This window comes from Chlamydotis macqueenii, chromosome 2 (assembly GCF_036417535.1).
Source record: "Chlamydotis macqueenii isolate bChlMac1 chromosome 2, bChlMac1.mat, whole genome shotgun sequence".
NCBI lineage: Eukaryota > Metazoa > Chordata > Aves > Otidiformes > Otididae > Chlamydotis > Chlamydotis macqueenii.
In genome coordinates, this window is record NC_141557.1 from 100216759 (window position 1) to 100242911 (window position 26153).

The following is a 26153-nucleotide window of genomic DNA, read 5'->3' on the forward strand; positions in this document are numbered from 1 at the left end:
GTTTGCAGTGGTGTTATAGAAAAAACACCTGGGTTCGAAGCAGACAGCACATGTGCTTTAATAACATTAATTTCAGGTCAAGCGTTCTGGAGGCTCTCAAAAGTCAGTGTGTTCCCTTTTGATCCTTATATTGATCTTCAGGGTTTTGTACTCTCCATGCCACCGTGCTGCTTGTACAGCTGGTGTGGCGGCGGTCACCCTGCTCCGTAGGGCCGGGGTAGGATTGGCAGAGGAAATAGCAAGTCGTAGCTCTGTCTGTACTTGTCTGAATTTTATGTGATTCATGCTCAGGTTTCCTGTGGAGGGTTTCAGGATTAACATGCGCAGAGTGAAGGTGTGTGACAGGATTCTTGCTTCAAATTGAAAATATTGACCCAGAGTGGGGTTTGGGGTTTTTTTGGCTTTTGTTTTTTTTTTTCTTTCTTTTTGGTTGATTTTTTTTCTTTCCTTGTCTTAATATGTTTTGCAAATTCTTTGCTGTTTTATGAGAAGTCCCAATTCTGGCAGTGGCTTAGGGTACCTACAGAGTAACAAGTCACTCACACAGCTTTTCCTCTCCCTCTGCCCCTGTGCAATAGGGTACATGAATTTGGGTTTGTTGGTTTTTTTTTTTTTTTCTATTCAGGGGTATTCATAGGAAGGACTTGATTCTTGCACAGAGTTGTCTGTCCTGTTTTTTTATTTTGTTTTGTTTCTCAAGTGAACTCTCTCATTTTAGCACCTTGTTTTCCCAAGTGCAATTAGCCTGTCAGGGGTATGGACACAGTAAAGTAATCACTTGTTTTCTCCCTATCGCATGCTTGAACCTGCCTCCTTAGCATTGAGGGAATACTTTACGGACTGGTAGAAGCTGACTAGAAGCATACTGTGGATCCATTAATTGTCTTTTTCTGAGCTGAAGAGATTTTAGTTCAGTTATAAAATACGAGAAGCCCGATGTGGTCAGGAACCTGTTCTCAAAATGAAACAGAATTGCAATACAGGTGAGATATCCAGTGTATTAACCCAATTTGTAAGAACTTTTCCACAAACTGAAGTAGTTTTTAAATGCCTTTCATAAATAGAGGGAAGCACATAGCAAAATAGTCTGGAACTGGTAATGGGGAATGTAGCAAATTTTTGAGTTGGAATTCAGTGTTTTCTACTGCAACCCCTCAGTGTCTTAAGGTTTTAAAATAGACTGAATGCATTTCTTCAAAGACCTGGATAACGTCTTTGAGGCATCTCAAACCTTTTTCAAAGGGCCTTTTTCTTCCCCTGGGCTTAGTGATGGGATGCCTTTGTTGAAACTTCTTTTGAAATTCTCTGTTGGTGATATTAGCAGCAGTAGCACTGTACTGTTGAAACTGAGAGGAACAGAAAACTGTCCTTGGAAAACTCTAGCCCTCTCTCTTTCCATCGCTCTGTCATTTTTTTCATTCTTTTACCTTATATCTCAAATAAGATTTTGACATATGCACAGGAACATGAGAGTAATTACTCTATTCTCTGCTCTGTAACTTCTATATATTTTAACTATTGCATTTTAGAAACTGAATGTAAAGAATCTGTAGAAGTGAAAATTAAAATTAAAGTGAGACTATGAGGTATACCAGAAAACCAGAGATAATGGTTATTATTAGCTTGCTATTTAAGAGAGTTATTTTATATATCTGAAAAGTTATGGGAAAATTTCAATCCTTTTCATGCCTGGTGGGGACTGAAGAGGGAAGTAATGTAGTTCCTGGAACGTTTTCACAGGCTTGAAGCTGTAGACATAACATGAGCCCAGCTCGGGTCTGGCGTAACCTGGTTCCGAATGATGGCAGTAGTCTTGCTCAGAGGAGTAGGAATTAGCCAGTATGGCATTGTTGAAATTCACCATTCGCGTACTCTGCAGAAAGCCTGGTGCTTGCTAGTATGTGTGTGAGTTTCTGTATTAATGGAAAGGGGGTTGGAAAATCTCCATAATTAAGAAGAATTAATGGGTGAGTTCAGAAGATGTTCGAACACGCTCATTAATGCAGGTTCAGGAGATCTCTGCCCACCTGAAGAGGGCCAACTTCCATTCTGTGAATTCTTGCTGCTAATAAGGGTTGTCCACAGCATCTGTTTGGTTGTCTTAAGCTATGCCTGTAAAATTCCTCACAATGGGCAGGAGATAAAAGCTTTCAGACTGGAGGTCTCAGAGCAGAAAATACCAAGGAACTTCTCCAACTTTCCTGATAGCAATATCGTTAGTACTTACTCTGGGGATGCAGAACACAAGGCAAAAGTGATGAAGAAAATGATCCCTGTTAGGAATGACTTATGTCCTGTCCTGCCGATTGCAGCAAATTAAGTCACTGAGTAGCAAATAGCTTTATGGTTAAAGGACAAGAAACAAACCCTTCCTAACCCGTGTGCAAAACTGGCAAGGTAGTTAAGAAGCTGGCTTGAATACTCCGGAGTACAGCTTTCCATTTCCAAGTCTTATGTTTTCTGGAGGACACAGCTGCTTCAGTAAATGTAATGTGCTTCACTGCACTTTTTAACCTGGCTTGGTGCTGTAGTGCCTGCAGAGCACAGTTCCTTGTAACTCAGCATTTCGTAATATTTCCCATTTCAGTAAAGATCATCTAAATAGGCACCGATAGCAGCAAAATAAAAATAGCCTTGGTTCTTGCACTAATGGGTGTATACATAGCCAAAACATGATTTTTGATATTGCTATTCATTTGTGGCAAAAATTTTGGTAGCTACCTGTTATTTGTATATTTACCTATCAAATATTTAAAATGTTCTGTAATATGGGTCTGACTGTGATGTTCACTTGGTGCATGATGGGAAAAGAGGCAAACTGAGTCACAAGGCATTGGTGAGCAGCTACAAGGGGGCGCTGGGCCAGAAGTGTCTTGTAAAACTGTGGCAAAATATAATGCAATTTCTAATATTTCAGTGCTGAGTCAAGACCAGCTGTATATGTACATAGTCACGTATCTACAATTGCAGTATATATGCACATCTTATTTCGTAACTACTTCATGAAATTATAAAAGTATTTCTAGTCTGTGACCAGCTGATACGATGCAGTAGGTGCTGGCTTCCTACCATGCTTGTTTTATGGTATTCTGGAACATGAATGGCCCAATTCATGTAAGAAATGCAGCTCCAGTGTGCTTTGGTAGTGATCGTGGTGCTCTGTGGTTTCTCTCCCGATGTCAGAACACCTGCAGAACAGGGCACATCCTCATCCCTTTTTCTGAAATACAGGTTGAAGGCCTTAGTTCAGAGAAGGGTCAAAGCACATTGAGAATGCCCATCTCATCTTGGGAACCTTGACTTGAATTCTGGTTAATGCTAATTTTTGTGGTGTTTGAGGAGGTGATTTTTGGCAAGAGAGAGTGAGTTTTTGTGATTTTAGGCCTATATAATATGTATTTCATGCTAAAATCAGATGTAATCTGTGGTTCTTGGGAACTGATACTGTAAAATAAAACTTCTGAAATTGCATTGAGTGCTCAACCTGAAAGTAAGAGCTAGTTAGAATTACATTTACTATGTTATGTACAAAGGACCTTTATTTTATAACCAGCCACAAGCATTTAGTAACTGTAGGTAAAGAGTCCCTCCTGGCACAGCTTAGGTAGTGTAAGGGAATGTGTTTTCACTTTTTCTGTTCATTGATTGGAAGGATAGAAACACTTAAGAATTTTTAGGACACTGAAAAATAGAATTAAGCAACTGTTTGAATCTTGTCTTTTAAAATGCTGTTTGATAATATAACTTCTTTTAGAGCATCTGGATCATTGATCATTCTTTTGCAGTGATTTTTCTTGTTTTTTTTTTTTTGTAATATGAATATTAGATATGCCAGTAATAATGTGTTGTGTAAAATTTTTAGTGCAAATAATAAAGCAAAAGAAATATTTTTAAAGTTTACATTTTGTTTAAGAAGCCGTGCCAAGTGGATTTATGTCCAACCATGCACTGTCATGTTTTAAATTGATAGATCACACAACTTTCCTGTCAGCATCTTGGAGCCGACATCTGTCAACACCAACACTGTGGCTTATCCAGCACAGCTGCTGTGTAGTTCTCCCCAGTGACTTAACTTGAACTGAAATATTTCAGGGCTCAGTCTTTCTAATTCCCTGAGACTGCCAAAACGACGTTTTTAAAGTAGGGGATGTGAACATCACCCTAGTAAGAACTTGGAGTGACAACTCCTTTCATAGACACCACTGAGTATCTGTTGGATCGTGTTCTGTTGCTGCTGCTCTTGATGCCTTGCAGCAGGTACAGATTTCCAGCTGTTTCCCAAGAGGAACAAGAGCATGAAGAACAGCAGTCCCTCTCCTCCTGCACCACCAGCTTTACCACACACTAAATATGATGGAATACATTTGAAAATGGAGCTAACAAGCACTATCTTTACAAAACCTAGAGCAATAGCTCTGATAGGAGTTCAGCTGTCCCCTTCATCTGGGACAGCCCTGAGCTTGGTTTGATCATCCAGTTGTATTAATTTTGTCTCACCCATGGTGGTACAATTTTTAGTGGCTTTTTGCTTTGGGATTGGCTCACTCTGCTGTAGCAGATGTCCTCCTCTGCTTTTTTTCAAAGATGAAGGCTGTTCTCCATCTCTTTCTACAAAGAAGATGTAGTTGAGTTGCTGCTCGCTATAGAGCAACTAAAATGGAATGAAGAACCCAGCTTCAAGATGCAGCTTACAGAATCAGTCGCCTCTACTTGCAGGTGGTTCTGTAAACCAGTACAGATGCTGTGCATCTTGGCACGTGTCCCTTGTGTGTGCAGACAGCCACTAACGCATTGCAAACTGGGTGGCTCCACAACTTAAAAATTATATCAGTGGGGACAGGGCTTAAGTATTTATCCTGATCATGAAGTTGTTTACCCAGAGCAAATTATCTCCCAGTATAGCCACTGCTGTTTTTTGACTGGGTTCCTCCATCTTCCTGAGGGACACTAATTAACCTAAAATGAGGTGAGCATCTGCTAAAACTGGCTGTCTCCTCAGCTTTGAGAGAGACATAGCTGATGGATTTTCTGCACAGGTTCCTCAGGTTGGTGCCTTGAGGGAGTGCAGATTCCTTTCTCATCTGCAGGTGGTCCTTCCTCTGAAGCACAGTTTCTCGTTTCTTTCCTGTTCCTTCTATTTTCTGTAATTCTTGTTGGCTGCTGTGTGACACCAATAGGCTTCCTAGGTCTGTCTTTCATTTTTTTCTTGACAAAGCCTGCTGTCTTACTTCAAAGTCTCCTGAGTTTGCCTCCTGTGTTCTATAGGGAGGTTTACAGACTTAATCTACCTGTCATCTTCTGTCTTCTACGTGGTTACTAATAAGGGGAAATAAGAGACCACTTACAGTTTGGAAGTGTGCTACATTTTTGAGGGCAGAACTGGTAATCTTCATGGACAGATTAGCAGCATTTTCAAAACTTAAGTCAGAATTTATAAATTGTACAAAAGTAATTTCTCCAAAACATCACACAAAGTCTTCAGTGAGCATGCATTTGAATAGAGCAATATCTGTCCTTTAAAAAGTATAGGCATACTACACTTGGCTTTTTTTTTTTCCTTCCTGAACTCTTAGTCAGCTCTTTCCAGTAATATTTAATATTGCATCAGTCACTTCATATCCATCACTCAGCAGTTGACTGCATGTGCAATTTACTGTCTGCATTGCTGCAAGCGTGCATATACATTTCTCTTGAGTACCAAAGTAGAACATTTTGAAAACATTAGTTATTTTTCCTTTGGTAGCAATATAAATATTTAAAACTCAGTGTTTTACAGGTTAAGTTTTCTTCAGTCTTTTCTAGCTAGGAAATAAAATGTTTTGAATTCTGGCAATTTAAGTGCTGAAGCTGTTGAATTATCTCTGGGCCCAGTCTAACGCCAGGTAGCTAATGGGCAGATTTGTTTCAGAAATAGATAAGTACTTGTGCTTTAAACAGTAAATACATGAGTTGGCTAAAGACTTGAAGATGGCTGCTCCTAAGCAACAGTAGCTCTCTCTAGCTCACTTACCTTTGCTCTGTAAAGAGAAATATTTGTGTACTGTCTTCTGATCTATTGGTTCACTAAGCCAACGATGGAAGATGTCAGTAGAAGGAAAATGAAATATGAGGAGGAAAGGTGGAAACTTAAAAGTCTGTTATGGTTTTTAAGATCTCTCTCTTGTTTAGATGTCTTCTCTAGTCCTCCATTTTATGTCCCTTAGTCTGATTAAAACAGGCTCAAAAAAAAAAAAAAAAAAAGAGCTGTGTTTTCTGAGAGTACTTTCCCTCAATATTTTGCAAAACCATGTAATTATAGTAAAGATACCAAACCCCTCTATGTTAATGCTTATGTATTTTCTGTATTCATTAAGAATGTAATATGTGCGTAGTAAAGAAGTTTGAGGAATGTTTCTGGTTGATAACTATAAAAGACCTAATCTGAAGAAGTGTTTGTTTTACAGAATGCTGAAATCAAGGTGGAGGAAGCAGCTAAAGAGAGTCCAAAAGCAGCCAGACTAACACAGCAGTCTTCAGAGGATAATGAAGTGTTTGGTGAGTTACTTGGACAACTGGAAAATGTTATTTGATCAGTTGGTTCAGAAAAGACAATTCCTACAAAGTCCCTGTGATCTACTTAATTTTGGTGTTTGGCATCTGAGTGTAGGCCATACAGTTCCACGGAGACCTGAAAAGGTGGAGAAAAGGACCAAGAAAAAAACAAAGAGGAATCAAAGGTCTAAAATAAATAATCTCTGAAGAAAGATTTGGAGTTGGTTACAACAGAGAAGAAAGATTGAATCTGAGTCTTCAACAAAACTGAAAGATGTATGCAGTAAGAGGGGAAATAAACTTTTCTCTGTCCATGATGGATAGGATAAGCAGTGAATTATTTAAATTGCAGAAAGAAAGATTTGATTAAATGTTGGGAAGGGGAATCCTAAAATGAATACTACAACATTGGGATGCATCATCTGGAATCTCTGTGGAGATTCATCATTGCGAGCCTTAAAAAAAAGTTAGGCAAGTAACTGTCTAAACTGATGTAATGTAGTTCATCTTGTGGCAGAAGGATAGACTAGATGACCTTTGAGGGCAGTTGGAGGCCTAGATTTTAGACGAGCTCCTCCTGATAGTATTCTGTGAATTCCCCTCCCTCCCCTCTTCCCCCATCATAAGTTTTGCTGGTAATTTTATTTTTTTATCTGAAAGCTGTAATTTATAGAATCATAGAATTATAGAACAGTTTGGGTTGGAAGGGACCTTTAAAGGCCATCTAGTCCAATCCCCCTGCAAGAAGCAGGGACGTCTCCAACCAGATCAGGTTGCTCAGAGCCCCGTCCAGCCTGGCCTTGGATGTTTCCAGGGAGGGAGCATCCACCACCTCTCTGGGCAACCTGTTCCAGTGTTCTACCACCCTCATTGTAAAAGCTTTCTTCCTTATATCCAGTCTAAATCTATCTTTTTCTATTTTAAGACCATTACCCCTCGTCCTATCGCAACAGGCCCTGCTAAAAATTTTCTCCCCATCTTTCCTATAAGCCCCTTGTTATGTACTGGAAGGCCACTATAAGGTCTCCCCAGAACTTTCTCTTCTCCAGGCTGAACAGCCCCAAGTCTCTCAGCCTGTCCTCACAGGAGGGGTGCTCCAGCCCTCTGATCATCCTCATGGCCCTCCTCTGGACTCATTCCAACAGGTCCATGTCCTTCTTATGTCGAGGGCTCCAGAGCTGGACACAGTACTCCAGGTGGGGTCTCACCAGGGCAGAGTAGAGGGGCAGATCACCTCCCTCGACCTGCTGGCCCTGCTTCTTTTGATGTAGCCCAGGATGTGGTTGTTTTTCTGGGCCGCAAGGGCGCATTGCCGGCTCATGTTGAGCTTCTCGTTGACCAGCACTCCCAAGTCCTTCTCCTCAGGGCTGCTCTCAATCCATTCTCCGCCCAGCCTGTATTTGTGCCTGGGATTGCCCTGACCCATGTGCAGGACCTTGCACTTGGCCTTATTGAACTTCATGAGGTTTGCATGGGCCCACCTCTCAATTTAATCTTTTCTTCTGCATTAAGATTTGGAAAAGAGCCAGAGAAACCTTATTATTCCAACTACGTGTTAATTTTATGCTAGTGGAACTCCAATAAGAAAACAATGGTCTAACATTAATGCAGGAGAGATTAGGACAAGGCTGAAAGTTTATCAGATGTAGTATTTAGCTCCATTATCTTTTGGAGTGGAAACTCAAGATCTGCAGATGTCACGTGGATTTTATTAAGGCTGACTAGCTTGAAAACTTTTGGATGAGTCAACTATTTATGAATACAGTAAGGATTTTTTTTTCTTTCAAGGTACAAAAGGAATGGAGCATGAATAATTAAATCTTCCTTACTGTATGTGGAAACAGTGTCTGTGACCATTTAAACTGGTTTTGTTTAAAATCCGCTTTCCTCTGTGAGATAGTGTAGTGTGATTGGCACATGAGCCTGAATTCCTGATATGAATGTTTCCAACACTGATCATATAAAGCCAGTGTCTGAAGAATCCACAAGTGGACTTAAGAACTAGATTTCAATGTTATTAATTCAATGGTGAGCCTATTACCTCATTTCCTCTACATCTGCTCCACCGGTTATTTGCTGTAGATCCAGCATTACTGGTTATAGAGCCCCATGGCACTGTGTAACGTGCATGTCAAACTGTGTCCTTTCTCAATTCAAATCTCTGTTTTTCTTTCTGTGCAAAGGACGGAGACAGCAAACCAAGGAGAACTCTGTCTGCCTCTTTCTACGGGCAAAATCTCAGGCTTTTAAACTTCCTCTCTCTTCTGATCACTAGCCCAGTGTACCAGTGAAGTAAACCAGTTATTAGTCAAGCCTCTGGTGCATATGGGGACTGTTAACTTAAAAATGGGAATTAAAAATCTTAAAGTTCACTGTTGGTAGGCTTAAACTCAGCATCCAGGGGTCCATGTGCTTACTACAAATTCTTTTTCTAATTTAAGAAGGTCAGTATGCAGTGTACTGCATGTTCTTTAAAGCTAATGATTTACTAACAAATTGCTAAATATTTCCATGTTCCACATCTCTGAACTGAACTGCATATTTAAGATAAGCCAGTGATCGACCTTTGATAACTTGACACAACAAGGAGGAAAATTGTTTTCCAACTCCAGCACCAGTCCGACTATAGCATCTTCTATCAGCCGTTTTACTGCTTTACAAATGCAAGTCTAGTTTGTTGTTGTTAAGAGGAGATTAAAATGGAAGAAAAAAAAAAAAAAAAAAAGAAGAAGAAGAGGAAATGCAGTGCAAATAGAGGCTGTAATCCTCTTTTTCACCCTAGTTAAGTGAGGAAATCAAAGTGGACTGAAGATGCAAAGGAAACCAATTCCATGTGAGATGACCTGAGAGTCGGGGGGGTGATTTTGGCAGATGGAAGTTTTATGTCTCTGAGAATACGCTGTTGTATATACCTGCCTCTCCCTGCGGTTCTGGGCAATTTCTTAAGATGTTCAGATCCATCTCATAAAGGATGAATGATATGCTTGGAACAGTTTTCCCTAGGTCAGTAATTTTTTGTTCTGTGATTTAAATGGTTGGATTACAGGTGCTGCTCAGTTATTCTCCCGCTGGCTTGATCCATTTCAAGCTGTCCCTCATTTCTTTCTTCTTTTTCTCCCCGGTGACGTTGATGATAACAAGCATCAAATAGGCACCAGGAGCTGGTTAATTTATAGCTTCAGCTTTGACTGGAATATCTCTTCAGAATTTTAAACGGCCCCCGGTCTCTTTGAGTGGGCGCAGTGCAACATTCCTTTTTCACCGTCTCCTGCGCCTCGTTTGTTTATTTTTCACAAAAATCCTTTCCCCCCGCTTTCTCTGAGCAATGCCACCCCCTACAGCGAGGTTCGCACAGGCAGCAGAGAAATCAGGCACGGAACCGCCTCGGAAAAGGGGGCCGCACCCCTTGGCTGCCCCCTCCCTTTTCGGGCGTGATGGGCGGGTGGGAAGCGGGCGCTCGGAGGGGTCAGGTATCCCCCCGACCCCCCCCCGGGCAGCACCGGGTGTCCCTCTTGGCTGAGCCGCCCGGTGGCAGCAGCCGCCAGCCCCTGGCAGGCACACGGGTGCCTGGGCTGCCGGGCCAAAGGCTCTTCAGCAGAGGAGGCGGGCATCTCTTGCTTTGCTCGTCTCCCCCCACCTCTCCAAGGTTAGTCTTGTCTTGGACCAGGTGACAATACGATTTTTTTTTTTTTCAGGGAAAGGGAGCTTTCAGCATGGGCAGCATGGAGTAGATGCGATTGCCTGAGGCTGTTGAACAGAAGATATCCAAGGGAGCTGTGCCATTTGAACGCAGCAGTATTTCTTTTGGAAATCCTTGCTGCCAGAGTAAGCGTGGCTTCTGCATTCCCTATCAGTACAGTTTTGGAGGCAAACACGTTGTTATTGATTGAAAATGTTGCAGTCCTAAGGGACAGAGTGTGGATATCACTTTCAAGTCTGCTAGACCCAACAGCGTTCTTTGTAGATACGAGCAATCCTGTTGTATGTCTTACGTCCTGTTACAATAGGATGAAGGGTAATGATTTTAAAATAGAGGGAGGTAGATTCAGATTAGATATTAGGAAAAAATCTTTTACACTGAGGGTGGTAGAACACTGGCACAGGTTGCCCAGAGAGGTGGTGGATGCCCCATCCCTGGAAACTTTCAAAGGCCAGGCTGGACGGGGCTCTGAGCAACTTGATCTGGTTGGAGATGTCCCTGCTCCTTGCAGGGGGCTTGGACTGGATGGCCTTCAAAGGTCCCTCTCAACCTTAATGATTCTATGATTTTAAGCAAGGATCAATTCTCTGCTGTGGAAGGCCACCTGTGAGTGAACATGAATATCTTAGTTTTTTTCTTCTTCATATGAGTTGGATTCTGGAGGCTTTTTTGGAGTTCTCTTTAATACTTGTTTTTACACTGGAGTATAGCTGGAGTGTCCTTATGAACAGTGAAGCTGCCTTGTACCAGCTGCTTTATGAAATAAACAAATAAACAAGTCAGGTACCTCTTGTGTTTCAGAGAGCTAATTCTCAAAGGCAATGAACCTCTTATACAAGAGGACAGAGTGGAGAAATGGAGCAGAAGGGTAAGGATACAGGAGAGGAAAGGAATCTCATCTGTACAGTAAATGGTACTTGTAATTATGAAATTCTGAATTAACAAGAGTTAGTTTTGTTTATGCTTTGAAAGGATTTTCTTGTGACACCCAACAGAGTTCTTTTGTCTGATACATACTGAATATGCATCTGTGATGTGGAACTAGAATGTCTTGCCTGCCACAAACTTCTGTTGAACTTGCACGTAGTCAACATGGTCTCTGTTGCAACCAGTATGTCGTCAGAAAAGGGTCGTGAATGACATCTCAGTCCAAGCAAGAGAAGAAAATTGTTGAATAGAGTGCTATGCATTTAAAGAAACGGATCAGGAGGTGACTGCTGGACTTACTTCCAGAGGTTACTTTCAGAAGTTTATTAGATCCATTGCTACTCTACAACTGTGAGGCAAAAGCAAGGGGGCAAACTGGCTCTCATTCTGAATACTGGGAGAATTGGACCTTCCTTTGGTGCAATTCCATGTTTTATTAACTTGGAAAAGGACAAATGCAGATTTTTACTGATACTTTTTTTTTTTCTTAGGGTTGAACTAGCATGAAATTACAAGTAAGGAAAAATTATCTGTGGGGGAACTGTAATATGTTGACAGCATATTCCCCTTTCTGATGACAATGAAAACTCAAAGTGTAGTAACTTTTCAAGATACAGTAAGTCTTGATCTTCTCAAACAGGAAAGTTTTGTTTCTGTCTAGTAGATCAGGTCTAAAATTGTATCTGTGGATGTGGCCACGGTTCTTTATAGCTTAGTGCTTTCCAGTTATCCGTGCTGTGTGGCTGGAGTTGTACTATGGGATGTTGGGTTTTTTGTTGTTCTTTAGGTTTGGTGGGGTTTTGTGTGTGTTTTGTTTTTGTAAAAAAAGGTGAAATTAACTCTTTTTTTTTTGTTTTTGTTTTCCTCTAAAAGAAAATATCAGAACAGTAGACTTTTTTTTTTTCCTTTCACTTAGACAAGAGATAAGCCTTGTTCTGCATCTAGCAAAGTGACACTGAACACAGCACCATCCATCATTCTGCCGTTTCTAATTGCTTACTGGGTACATCCTGAGTTATCTTTTTGTGTGCAGAGCTCAGAGATACAGCTAGAAACTGTACATTCAGCACAATTCCACAGCGACCCTGACTGACCCCGATTCACTGCTTCTGCTGACACCTGCTGCTGTGTCCTACGCAGAATGTCCTGTGGGTAGTTGCACAACCCCACACAGGTTGAAGAACTTCTGTCTCCATGAGATTTCCATCCGTAACGGTTTGACAGATGTAGTCATACTCACCGTTGGCCTCCCTTAACATGGTAGGAGAAGGGTAGCCACAGTTGCTGCAGTCCCACTGTGTCCACAGCTAAGGAATTTTTGGATGCTCTGTATCAGATACCAGGTTTTGGGGCTTTTTTGTTCAGTTGGGGATTTAGTGATGGTACATAAAGCCCATTCTCCTGAAATAACAGGCAGCATTGATCTCTTACAAATTAACAAGTGTTTGTCCAGAACGTACTTACAAGGTGGGAATATATATGATTGTTGTGTTATATTTGTATGGATTTCACTCTTGTATCCATTTTTGCTTTTTGATTCTTGTTTAAAAAATGGAGGGGGCAGAATGCAAAAGTAGAGGAGCTGGAAGGCATTTAGCAGCTCCTGGTTGCACAATGCTTTTATCAGGAGATGATGTGGTCCTGTTAGGAGCTTGCTAAAAGCTGAGGGTTATTGTAGTTCAGTGACCTTCTTGCTGGGAAGCTTCTCTCTTTGTAAACACAATCAATTGTGGGACACAAGCTATGACTTTAATGCAAAATAATGGCAAGCTTACATGAAAAAATCGATCTGGTGAGGCAGCAAATTGTCCTAAAATAGATGTTATTACCATGGTGCAGTTATTCCCTCTTGCATGAGAGGTAAATGAGGGAATTTAGTCTCCTGCAGTTTTTAATTATAAGCTGGGTAATGATTCTGTTTTTCCAACTGCCCACATACTTGCACTTTCCTTCACCATCTCTTTCCCTTTCCCAGTTTCTTGCAAGACTTGGCCTGCCTGCTTCCATCCGGAGACCACTGGTTCATCAAAATGGCCACAGCGAAAATGGATTAACTTTCTGAGATGGAAAGAATAGATTTACGTTTTAATTAAAGAGATCTTATCTATCATAAAATGCTTTTTTGCAAACTATGTGTAGTTTAAATAGGTGCAAGAGAAGCCGAGGACTAGAGAACTGCTGTGGTGGAAAGAGACCCACAGGATTTCAGAAGGAGCAGTTGGCCAGCTAGTGGGATTTTTTTGTTGTTTTAGTGTTTGAAGCTTTTTCTAGAATATAGATATTTGCAATTTTGATGTTAATTCTATGGTTGATTTGGTTATGGCTCATTTTTAGGGATTTTCTTTTTTTTAACAATAACATTCAAACTATTTTTTTTTCCCCCCCTGGCAGCTATCTGATGCTTTAAACAGTAACAGTAGCTCTTAGACATCTGATTAGTTAATATGCCATTATAATTAATGTACTGCTCTACAGTAGCATCTAAACCTTCAAGATTACTTTTAGTGTAGCACTGATGTTTGCTGCAAAATAAATTAAGGGCATTTTAAGTTAAGGGCATTTTAACAAGTCTGATCTAGTATGATTTTTCTTTTTTTTTTGTCTGTACCACATGCAAGCTACATGCCTAACAGAGGTTTGGGTTTTCCTTCTTTCATAGGGGCTGGAGTTGCTACTAGATTGGTTAGCATGGACATAGAGCTGAGCCAGTGATGCCTACTGTATTTTTAGCAATGCAGGGCTGGTGGGCTATGCTCGCTGTAATTAATCAACACAAGGACAGTATAATAAATGCCTTATTCATTATTTTAATGTTTGCTATACAGTGTACAGGATCTGTTGGGTTTTTTTTTTTCCCCCTCACTTGTTTATTCAGTAAGAGTAAGTCTGTATGTGAGATGGGGGGAAGCACAATAGGCATTTACCATCCTATTGTTACCCAGAGCACACATTGTAGCTGATTGTAGAAGTGAGGATGGCTAAGGGTGGTCTAATGTCACATGTTGTTGGGTGGTGACATGAGGCCTCTGGCTAATTAGCTAGCCATGAAAACAAGTTACTCCTTTCCCAGTGTATTTTGTCCTCTTTGTCCTGTTAGCAGGCTGCAGTCCAAGGGACTATTCTGTTCTCACAGAAGAAACAGAGTCCTTAGTGTTCTCCATCGCTGATCCTTATGTGCCATCCAGTTTGGTTAAGGCAGGGTTTTTTTCTATAAATTAATTAAAAGTGCTTCTGAAAGATCTTTTTTTTTGGGGGGGGAAAGTAGCTGAGATGTTGCTGTTGTCTCATTTCCAGTTTTGTTGAGGCTGAATAAATGCTCAGTTCTGGTTTGAGTGAAATCAAACAGAGTAGTCCTCCGTGGGCCAACTGCTCTTCTGTTGTGTTAGCTGAAACAGATGTTGTCATTAAAGTTTAATTACAATGTGACTCACTTTTTAATGCATTGGGTAGAAGAGAACCAGAATGAGGTTTTGTACAATCTGTTAGGAGAATACAGAAACACAAGCCAAGATTGATAATCTTTCTGTGTCTCAAAAAAAAAAAAAAAAAGAAAAAATAAGAAAGCCACTTACTTTTGCTTCCTGCGTAATAAGAATTATGGCATTTCATTGGGTGATTCCTGGATCAAATCCATAATACCTGATTTGAGCCAGAATAATGTCCTATTGCAAGAAATGTATAAAAACAAGAGATTTTGCTCACGCTTTCAGTGGTCAATTATCCTGGTTAAAAAGAAGCACTTTGCTGATGCTCTAGCCCCCATAATTACCTCTGATTGTGTGACCGGGCTCCATGAGGCTGTCCATAGCACACGTCATGAGAGAAAGATCCTAACCCAGATGTTTTCTTATCTGAATGCAGAAGATAGAAACCAGGGGGAAAAGGGGATATGAAGGTAAACGGCTTGCTCTCATAAGCAGAATACGTCAGTATTAAATTGGTGCTTCTCATCCAGTGTGCTGTCGATTGGATGAAACTTTAATTCCTTGTCAGAATCGGATGGGCCTAAGAAATTCTGGCTTGGATTTCTTAGTGGTACTTCCCGCACATGCTCCCCTTTAAGCCTCATTCATTGGCAGTATTGTAATTATGTCTGTTGACTTTGGCAAAACCATAACGATAGTGAGTTGAGCTTAAGAATCAAAAATCCATCAACCTGTCCTTCCAGCATTAAAGGGGTGGGCTGGAGTATGGAAAGAGCTGTGGGTTTCCTTATGTTCAAGTTGTTGCCCAAAAAGTACGGAAGGGTGGCGAGAGAGACGTTGTAGCTGCATCCTCTTGTCCAGCAGCAGTTCTTCTGCAAAAGTATCAGACTATGTGATGGGTGTAGCTCTGGAAGGGAGAGCCAAGCACCGTGAAGGGATTGTGAAAGTAGAGAATAGCAGCATATTGTAAACACAGCACACAAGCTGTTTTGGTGGTGACCCTGGCAAAATATTTTCATTTCTATGCTGAGTTAATCTAAATTGTGTTTCAGCCTAATATGTGACATTTGCAACTGTGTCCACAAGACTGAAAATGAATCTAATGGTGGTGGTGAGTGAAAACAAGAAGGAATGCGGAGCTTGTGAGTGAGTGAATGAGTGAGTGAAAATTTGCAGAACGTGGCATCTGTTCTCTTGCCCTTGGCAGTCCCATCTCTGTACCCCGGGGGCTCTATGAAACTCCAGGATTCCAGGACCATGTCGGGCAGCAAATCCAACCCATACTTGAAGCTATCGCTTTCTGTTGTGCACTTGTTCAAGAAGGCTGACTGTGGTTTGGCCTAACTCCTTGAAATAGACAGCTTGGCAGAACTTGTGAGATCGTTCAGTTTTATGGGTGCGACAGTGTCCCTTTAAGTACTGACAAGGAGGCCACAGAGCAGAAATTCACATACGAGGTATCTATTTTTGATGAGGCAAATAGAAGTGAAAAGGACTAGTCTTTGCTGGTGTGCACACACTGGTACTTGTACAGAAACATCCTGGTGGCGACGAGCCTGCGGTCGCTTACAAGCCTTGCGAGGAGCAGGGAACAGCCATGATAATGCTGCTCTTTATTTTCTGTGCTGTTCAGGGCAGGCTTCCTCTAGAGCCTTCCCTACGCTTCCCTTCCCTGTTGCCAAGTAAAAGCATGGCTTTCTCTAGGCCTTTTAATATTCCCACTTAATCAGAAGGAACTATTTTTCTACTGGAGACAAAGTAGCTCCATCGAAACAGGAACTTTAAATTAGTCTGAGTGATTCTTAGCAGCTGTCATTCATTGTGAATATTTTCTTCCCCTTTTGAACCTTCTTACTGTAGCATCTTAAAATTTCTGCTGTGCGTGATGTTAACTGTGGAAAACTATGGTAGTGCTGACAAGGAGGATTGCAGAAGACATCAGCATTTTAAAGACTAAACTCAGTTATTTAAACAAACGTGTATGGACATTGTTGCAAAACTACTTCTAGATCTCTGTTTATCTCAAGTGACTTCCCTAGAAACTGGCTACAGATGAAAGAAATTCACAAGAGTTCTCATTTCTGTGCTGAAAGATCTGCAACAGGATTTTCTTTTTAAACTTTCCTTGTGGAAGAGTGATTGAATATGCTCTTGAAACAAAAGTGATAGGTTTTGGACACCTGAGCAAGCCACGATGTTACCACAAAAAGACTTGGTTTCACTGAACTCAGTGGAGGCAAAATGGAAATATTGATATTGCTAAAGCAGATACTTAACGTTTGACAAACTATTCCTCCCTTTAAATAAGTGGGCTTCCCAGAATGTTTGTCAGGATGTGGTGACTGTTTGATTTATCTACACAGAAGCTGCTGCATTTTCAGCACAGTAACCTCACTGATTTCAGCAGAGTTACACGGTGATAACGCCAGAGTTCTTGCCAGGGAAGGTGCTGAGCTGAGGTCCCTGGTACGCGAAGCCCTCAGCTCAGCTGGCAGGCTTGAGGGAGCTGTCTTTCGCATCAGGCATCCTGCGCGCCGCAGAGGCAGCTTCAGGCAGAAAGATGTTTCCATTTTCTAGTCTGCAGAGGTCTTGTAACCCAGAGTCAAATGGGAGAGGTGGAGAATTTTATTCTTGGAATGTAGTTGTTGAAGGGCTAAAGTGTTAAATGCAGTTCTGACATTTATTGCCATGAGTGGACTGAATTTTTTGCACGGACTTCTCGGGTGGGATTGATCCTAGATGTGATATGTTTTTGCCTTCTTGTTCATCTATTCATCAGGTCTGAAATGTTCCAGTATTTCATTTTTGGAAGGTTAAGGTTTTGGCATGAGCAGGACTTTGCCACATTAGTAGCGTTATTCTGTTACCTTTTGCTTTCTTTCAGGTTGTCCTTTGTTCTGTGTGTCAAGTTCAATCTCATGCGTAAACTGGCCATCCTTAAAATGACCACAAGACCCTCTTGTTTGGTCTCCAGGTTTTATTGTTATGGTATCACATTCTTTCCGCATTTGTCAACACAGGAAATCTATTACAAAATAGAATGAAATGCAAACCTTAAGATGTGTGGATACCAATTACACAGCAAGCCTAATTTTAGTCTGAATCTCCTACTCAGCATTAGATATAAATTCTGAAAGTTTACTTATTTCTGTTTCTTTCCCAAAATTTGTTGAAAAAATATTTACTACTTTATTTCAAAATATGTAATTCGGATATGAAGACCTGAAAGCAAATTTGTTTCAGGATTCATGCTGAGATAAAGCCCTCAATCGAAAAAGGTCAGGACCCCTGAAAAATGAAAGCTTCCCTCTTGTTTTTCCACCAAATTACTTTGCCCTTGCTATGAGAGATCCATGGCTGGCCAACATCATTGTCAACTGCGTGGCCTACAAAGGGACTACAATAAATGAAACTAAACAGAGGAGCTTTCTCAAATTTCAGCAGAATTAGGAATATGCTTTAATGCTTTTAAATACTATGCAGATTTTGACATAGATATTTTAATGGATCTGGGCTTAAAGTGAGAATCAGAAAATTGGGCAAAATAACTGTTTTCCCCTGTTCCCTCTGTGACAAATCCCCCTGCACTCCAGCGGAGAGGTGTTACCTCTCTTTCCATATGCCAGTAACAATAAAACTGGCTTCTATTTCAAAATCAGTGCTCACCTGACTGTAGTAATTTGTATTTAGTAGCCTGTTTTCAGAATGTAGATTGGAGCTATCAGTGGGATTGAACCTAATTAACAGGATTTTCTGAAAGTGAGAAGCCCAGGAGGTGAGACTTCTAAATGCATAAATGCTTCGGATTTTTCTTTTTATTTTTTTTAATCTGCTCTAATTATTTTCATGGTGCACACAATTCCCCCCCACACCCTCTATTACTGAAGTACTATAATCAAATGCATACTCATTTCTAGCATTATTTCAGTTATTATTCGTACTGCAGAAGCACCTGGTTGAGTACTAGGACCTCGCTAAGCCTATTGATCTGTAAACATAAAAGGGAGACCGTAAGTAAGTTGCTCTGCACCCATTACAGAAAATTCCCATTTCTCAGAGTAAGTACTTGCTCTGCCAGTCAAACGGCTTTTGCACCGAGCAGTTTGTTGCTCTCCAGCTGTAGTACAAGAATCAAATTGCCTTGGTTTTTGCAGATGAACTGCAGTTTCACCATAAAGCATATTCTACTTGGGAAAGCTCAGTAGCAGAATCACGATGGCACAGTTACTCTATTTAGATGTGCGTTTCGTTAGTACCCTCTCTACGTGCCACCTCTGCTCTGGACAATTACAGCTGCGATGCCATACCTGGACCAATACAGCTCTGCTAGCAGCTGCTCCCTGAAGGCAAACATGTAAATTATTTCTCTTTCCAGCCCTTCTCATCAGCAGTCTTTTTATATTGACTTGTAATTTTTCTTTCAATTCTCAGTAATTAGAAGGGGTGAAAAATGTCTTTCTAGTTTCAGAGTTACATTTTTCCCACCCATGGTTTTTTTTGTTTAACATATGTGCTGATTAAAAAATGTCTCCTGCAGTGCAAATATGAGGCCTTTCCTAGTGTATTTTCTTAGTTCTCATCTAAAAGACCTTTTTTAGCTCTACCTAACGTTAATGTACCTATTATAAAATTTCTGAGTCTGAATGTTCTTGCAAGATATTTGCAAGATTCCAATAAAAAGAAAATAAGAAAAAGAATGCAAATGGATCAACCCCCTCAAGAAAAGAGAAGTGAATGTCTTTAAATTGGCATGTTACTCAAAATCACATGCTGCTTTGGCTGGTCGTCGTGCCTCCTGACCTCTTTGGGATAAATCACTGCTGACATACACAAATATCTGACTTTTCTAGTCAACTCCCTGTGTTTTTCAGAGTATCATAATCATGTTCTTTATCAGGAATGAAGTGTGGGAAAAGGCTGAATATGAGCTATTTGGACATAGGGAGCTATTTAAAATTACAGCATTTTCTCCACCATCTGTATTAGTCTGCTTATTTTGACATAGTTGTGATGCAGCACTGCAACATAAAAACCTGTATTTTAAGGGCCAGATTCATAATTCAAATATTCTGATTTAAATAAAAATAAAACCCCTTTAATTTAACTGATTTATTTTCACTGAGGAAGTATAGAAATATTTCATCTTTATGATGGTTTTATTTAGATGTTTTATTTGCATTTTTAATTAGAGAATGAAGAGGAGGTTGATTTGGAGATTCTCAGTCAGCATATTGGGAAGGTGTAATTTTTTTTTACCTATAATGTTAAAAGAAAAAATATCTGTGCAAAATAATGACATTTTCATCTGAGTGAAATATCCTAACATGTATTGGCTGTAGAACTTTTAACAAGGTCATATCTTTCTGGAAATTGCAGTTTGTTTGCATGAAGTGTAGGTTTTTAGAATCCTTCAGACCTCCTTAAAATGTCATGGTCACAATAGTGTGTTTATTTTAAGGATATTTTTATATACAAAAAAAAAAAAGGAATCATGTTGGTAAGCTGTGTTTTCTACAGAGGGGAAAAAGTACAACTCAGATTAGGGGAAGGAATTTGATAAGGCATATTTATGTCCTTTTGTGTGCTGTAGATGAATCTATTTAATTCCTAGTGGGGTCTAGGCTGTTTTGTCGGTTAGTTCAGAAAACAGTAATGTGCACACAGTGGTGGTGCACAGGCCATTTCCTTGACTCTCTCAAGCGTAAGTTGGAAAGTGCATCAGTCTTCTGGAGATTTTAGCATCTAGTACCAATTTGAGTTCTTGCCTATATACTGCTTATGCTGAAGTGGCATGAATCAGAGGTGGGTTTGGGTTTTTTTATTAATATATTTATGTGTAGGAAACTGGGCATTTCATTTTTGAGATTACTGATAAACAACTTAATGTTTTCAACAAAACAATTCAAGAATCATTAAAGTGCATCGCAAGACTAGCTTAGTGACTTGAATGGGATATTATAAAACAGGTTTTAAGAGGTCAGAAATAGTGATACATAATCTTAGGAGATAGTAGGACGGGACAGCATGGAGCAACCTTGTTCTTTGCTAATTACATTGTCTTTGTGTGCAGCTTTTTAGCCTAGTGTAGAGGTTTTCCTTGTGTTTTGGAGTGGGGTGGGGTTTTTGTTCCTTTTTTTTTTTTTTTCTCATATGTTAATATCTGCTTGTACTAAGAGCCTTGGATCAAATGCACTTACAGGTTTCTGCCTGTGGCTTTGGGGAGAGACAGATTGATCTGGGATTAGGAACACATCTGTATCTATTTTGTCATTCTTAAAACTGCTTCGTCGTTCAACACACAAGCTCTCAAGCTTGAAATCCTTAAGTAAGTGCTTGCTTGTATACTTACACCTTCTAAATTAGCCCAGTGGTCAACAAGTTCAACTGTTGTCTGAAAATGCAGAAGAGAAATTCCAGGTCTGTGAAAATCCTTCACGAAGAATGTCCTGCCAGCACTTCTACCTCAGCTTTTATATGTGATAGCCGACATATCTCAGATGATCTCAGCTCTCAGGGGAACGTAAGAATAGAGGCATTCTCTGCATGCATGAGTGGTTAGAATAACACTGTGCTTAGTGATCAAATGAACAATCCCTTTGAGCTTTCGAGATAGTACCCCCTCTCACAGGGCATCGGAAAGCATTTCTTTAACAATTATGCAGCAACAAAGCACAATAGGATTGCTGGTTGCCATAATTTCTTTCGGAGGAGAAAAGTCAGAGTTCGTACGTTACCTTGTTGTTACGATCGCAAAATAAACCACTTGGGCAGTCAAAGAATGCAACCTAATTTATTGCCAAATTCCCAGTATTATTGGGCTGCTGCATGAATAAGTGATCATGATTTTTTGTGTATTAACCCATAGATTTTGGCAAAGATGTCACCTACCTGGTGCTTGGGTTGGTTTGTTTGGTTTTTTTCAAACCCTTTTCTGAGCTGCCTGCTTTGCATTAATCAGTTTTTAAATCCTCCTGGTGTAAGTAGAACCTGTACCACCAACTGCTTTTTGCATGCTCTGGATCATTTCTCCAACCTAGTGTTCTTCCTATTTACTGGAATTTATTCCCAGTGCGTGACTCTGCTGTTTTACTGCTGTTGTTCACTTTTGCTTACCACCAATCTTTTCCCTGTACTTGTCTCCCCATGTTTTTTTCTCACGTACTGATCCGTTTCTTTCTGCCAGACCTTCTTTAACTGCCTTTGCATCCTTCTATCTCGCTGGTTCCTTCCTTTTCGTCATTATTCTTTTCTCTTCATGGTCTTCCTTTACTGCCCATAGTGCCCATGCCCTATTAAAATCTAAAAAAAAAAAAAAAAAGCCAAAGCACCTAAACAAAAAACAACAACAACAAAAAAAAAACAACAAAAAAAACCAAAAAACAAAAAAAAAACCCAGCAAAACCCAAAAGGTGTAATACTAGGCAGAATTGCTAATTCTCAGCCACTGAAATGGGCCTTAACTTAATACTGATATTCCTCGTGTTTGAGTTTTACTGCCCCCCCCCCTCCATGCTAATTAGATTGATACTGCCAGCTTACTATCTTTAGACCAAGAAACATATTTTTACTGTAGTATTTATTTTATCTCTACTTCAAGTTTGTACTTTTTAGGAAAGCGAATGAATTTCAGTGTTAGGTTAGATATGACCTGTTATTTTGTCTGGAGTCTGTCCTCGCTAGCTCTTCCTACTGATGCTACTACTTTGAGAGAGTTTTTTGCTCTGATGGTAGTTTTAAAGCATCTTGTTTGTCACCAGTCCTTTTGCCCTTACTAATTCAGAAAAATCCAATACCACCTGTTATCTGCATGTAATCTGTATTATGTTCTGCTCTGCTTCAGAGTCCTTCAGTGCAGGTAAATCCAGGCAAATTAGGCTGACGGGTGCTTGCAGTTTCCTGTGTCTGAAATTGAGCTCTGTGTAGATTGAGACATTTGTAGTCTGCACTCTAATGAGCCAGTTGATTTAAGGGGAACTTTCTTCAGCTGTGTAAAGGTTAAACATTTATTTCATAGAAAAGTAATTCCTGATCATTTTCTGTATTGTTTTGTTTTGCTTAAAATGAAAACGCAAGTCTAGATTTTATTAAAGCAGTCTTGCAGTGGAAGTTTAGTAGTTTTTTGCGGGTGAAGATGAAGGCTAAACCTATTTTTATATTAGAAGCACATGATATCATGTAGGTAGAAGTGGCTTTGAGCTTAAGATATTTTTACGGTTGGTTTTTCACTTTTCACTGCCTTGCAAATAGTTATCTTTACCATTGTGCTCTGTATTCTCAGTTGAGGCACCATCTTGCAGAATTCAAGATTTTACTGTGCTCTGTTTGGTTGGATTACTCTGCCCAACTTTAGAGTTTTGAGGTGAAACTCTGCTTTACTTTAAAGTAGATCACTAACAGAGGCATTTTTAACAGGGACCGTTCACACGTACCATTGATGCCAAAGGATAGTCGTGTGACATTCCCCTTCTTCCCGCTCATCATGGTAGAAGAGACTATGATGGTTGGCTTGGAGCTGCTTATAATCAGGAAACATGGAGTTTGTTGGATTTTGCATTGTTGGAGTGCCAGAGGCTGGAAATGGGGGTGTATAAAGTTGGTATTTGATATATACACTGCCATATGTTTATACATTGTCATATGTTCTTTTCTTTCCATCGGCTTTATATTTATTTAACTTACAGGCCTGTACATAGGTGCCTTGGACACTGAATTTTCAGGTTTTGACTTGGAGAAACTTTAGAGACAGTAAAGTAAGTTTTGCATCACTGTTAACAGGTTTACTAATCACATGCTGAAGAGCCTACCATAAGCTGTGCTTTGTGATCCCTGCTGAGTAAAAGCCGCATGTTTCTCCCTTCTCAATCTTACTTTCTCCTGATGAGCAGAACACATCCAATAATGAGTCCAAAAGCAAGTGGTTGTTCAGGTAGCAACAAAATGCTGCGTAACTGTGGTCCCAAGGAAGAATGGGGAGATGGGAAAGTTGCTCTGGTTTTGTTTTATCCTGTGGAGCGTTTTTAGCACAGTCGGTTTTCTTACTGTCCTGCTGCGTGATTTTTTTAGTATGCAGACAGGTAGTTTTAATGTCTGAATCTGCTGCTGACCTTTTTTCCTTCTTCTTAATATATTTTGAGTCCTGTGGGTTTACTATCTTGCTTCAGGTTTAAAATTTAAATAAACCAGATGAAAATGCATGATAAATTGACAGCATGTTACCCTATCTGTTAGAGTACGAAACTGGTACAAAATAGAAAGTGGATGTAAAATTGTTAAGCAGGCAATTTCTGTATTGTGGGTGGATTTTCTGAAACATCCAAAGGAAATTTTTAATAGTCTGGAAAAAATTATCAGAAAGATCATAACCTCTGTGTGTTGTAAATAACAAATAAGGCGAAGCACAGAGGTGAGCTCTGCAGAATATCCTAAAGCATTTTCACATTCAGAGCTCAGTCTTGAAGAAAAAAAAATTGTAAGTGGAAGGGAAGGACTAGAAAAATCAGGACCATGCAAGGGTTAGTAATGAATGCTATGTCAATACCATGTTCTGGGAACGCAGAGATGTAAAGTAACTGTTGACATTTGGGAGTTTGTGCAGGGGTTTTTTTTGGAAGAGTAGAAGGTCAAAATAACTGATGCCAGACTACGTATGAGCTCAAACCTGGCAGGTGAAGTACTGAGACCACTAAACTTTTTGCACCTGCACATTAGCAAAACCTGGGAAGCTGGAAAAAGTCCTTGATCTCTTAGCAACAACTAACAATGTCAGTGTACTGTCACTGTTCTTCACATACCAAATCCCATACTAAATCCAAAACACAGCAGCTACTGGGAAGAAAATCAGCTCCATCCCAGCTGAAGCCAAGATGTGTGGTTACACATTTGGCTTGTTTGCTTTTAATTTCTGTTGGACTTTACTGACAAAACAACCTGGCCATACCAGTGGCAAAGCTGAAAGTTGGCTTGCTAACAAATATCAGTGTTTGCGCTAAAAAGCAATTTAATGAAGAGTCATCCAAAAGCCCTCTCCAAAGAAGGAGGCATTTTAAGGTAGTAACCACACAATAAAAACACTTAATTTTACTTTTGGAGACCACTCATTTTTAAATTGCTCTGAGTGAATATATTCCATTGTATGCTGAAAGAAGAGATGTTGCAGTTGATTTTATCTGTTATGCCTACATGGGATGGGAAGAGAAGGGAAGCAGAAGAATTGTACAGGTATGGAGAGAACATTTCTGCTGGTAAGGGAACAGGATGTTTCCTTCTTCTGCAGCTGGATCTCTGTCTGAAATTCATGTATCTCACACTGGCCGTGATTATGGGTGGAAAGCTGTGAGTACTTGGCTCGTTGCTCTGTTTCAGACAGATACAATGCGAGAGTGTTCACATCCTAAGTGGGATAGAAAAGTTGGCTGATCAAGCACATAACTGATCCTGGAATCTAAAGATTTATTTCTGTACTTTGAAATTCTTTCTCAGTGAATGATTTATTTTATATGTGAACCGTTAAAAACAAAGAAGTGTTTCTCCCTTCTTTTAAAGTTGAGGAATAACGAGATACAAAGGATCCCTGTAAACTGCAAGACCCTATGAACATTTTCCAACTCTCTCTCGGAGCTGGGTCCTGGCTTCTCCCTGTATTTGTGTGCACGCAGTCCCTTTGCTTCCCTCTTCCACACCTCTGTGTCCATGTTTTAATGTCAGAGAAACCTTCATGTGCAAGCTGGGTGACAGAGGACATCAGAGCTTCCTGCCACATAGCGTGGGCACAGCTGTGTGACCTGAATGCATCCAAGATGAACAGGCAGAAAGGACAGACACTTCTTCTGCATTCAGGCCGTTGGGAGTGTGGCTAACGCTGCCTCCTAATTCTTTAGAGATTTGCAGTGATTACCAGCCTTGATCAGTTTTCAGTTTGTGTAAAACAGATGTGGGAAAGGCGAAGGAATGCTTGGACAATACGGTGGATGTTTCCCAAGCATAGATTGGCTTAGTTCTGAATCATGATACTGTGTGATCCCTGTAAGAGATGAAGCATGTAGTCCCTGATACGTACGCGTGGTCAGAGGTCAAAAAGATTCACTCAGGTATTTTTAAGGCTTTTTACAGATTGTGTAGGGCAAACAGTCTTTCTGTAGAGGAGGAAAAGACATTGCTGTAGCTGTTTCTCTGGTATCGTTGGCATCGCTGGCATCTCTCCAGTTAGCATTCAAGTGCAGTGGTGTTCACTGAGTGTTATGTTTTTCAGAAGCAGAGCCTCTTGCTCTATTTCAGTTGGTGTTACAAAACATGAAAAGACAGTCTCTTTGAATAAATTTCCTTCTTCCAATCACTGACCTCCTAAAATCTGTTTCTTTTTTTTTTCATTTTGATTCCTCTTCTGGCTGCTGTTCAAGTCATAGCTGAAATAGCTAGCCCTTCTGCAGGCTTAATGCTGCGGGTACTCCTGAGTTATTAGTGCTCATGTTCGTGTAGGTGCTGCTAGAGAAGCTGTGTACGTCCACCGTGGGAAGCTTCACTGGCAGAAGATAACCTGGTGCAGCCCTCAGGGATGTGACACCTCTGCGCTA

The 26153-nt window shown here is 40.3% G+C and overlaps 1 protein-coding gene across 1 annotated transcript in view; it reads left to right on the forward strand.

Moving 5' to 3' along the window:
* MBP (myelin basic protein) overlaps window positions 1-26153 on the forward strand; it is an 89673-nt gene that overhangs the window by 25295 nt on the left and 38225 nt on the right. The window contains exon 2 of the mRNA XM_086740536.1: window positions 6444-6534. Within this exon, the coding sequence (XP_086596662.1) occupies window positions 6444-6534 (91 nt within the window). The remainder of the gene's footprint in view (window positions 1-6443; window positions 6535-26153) is intronic.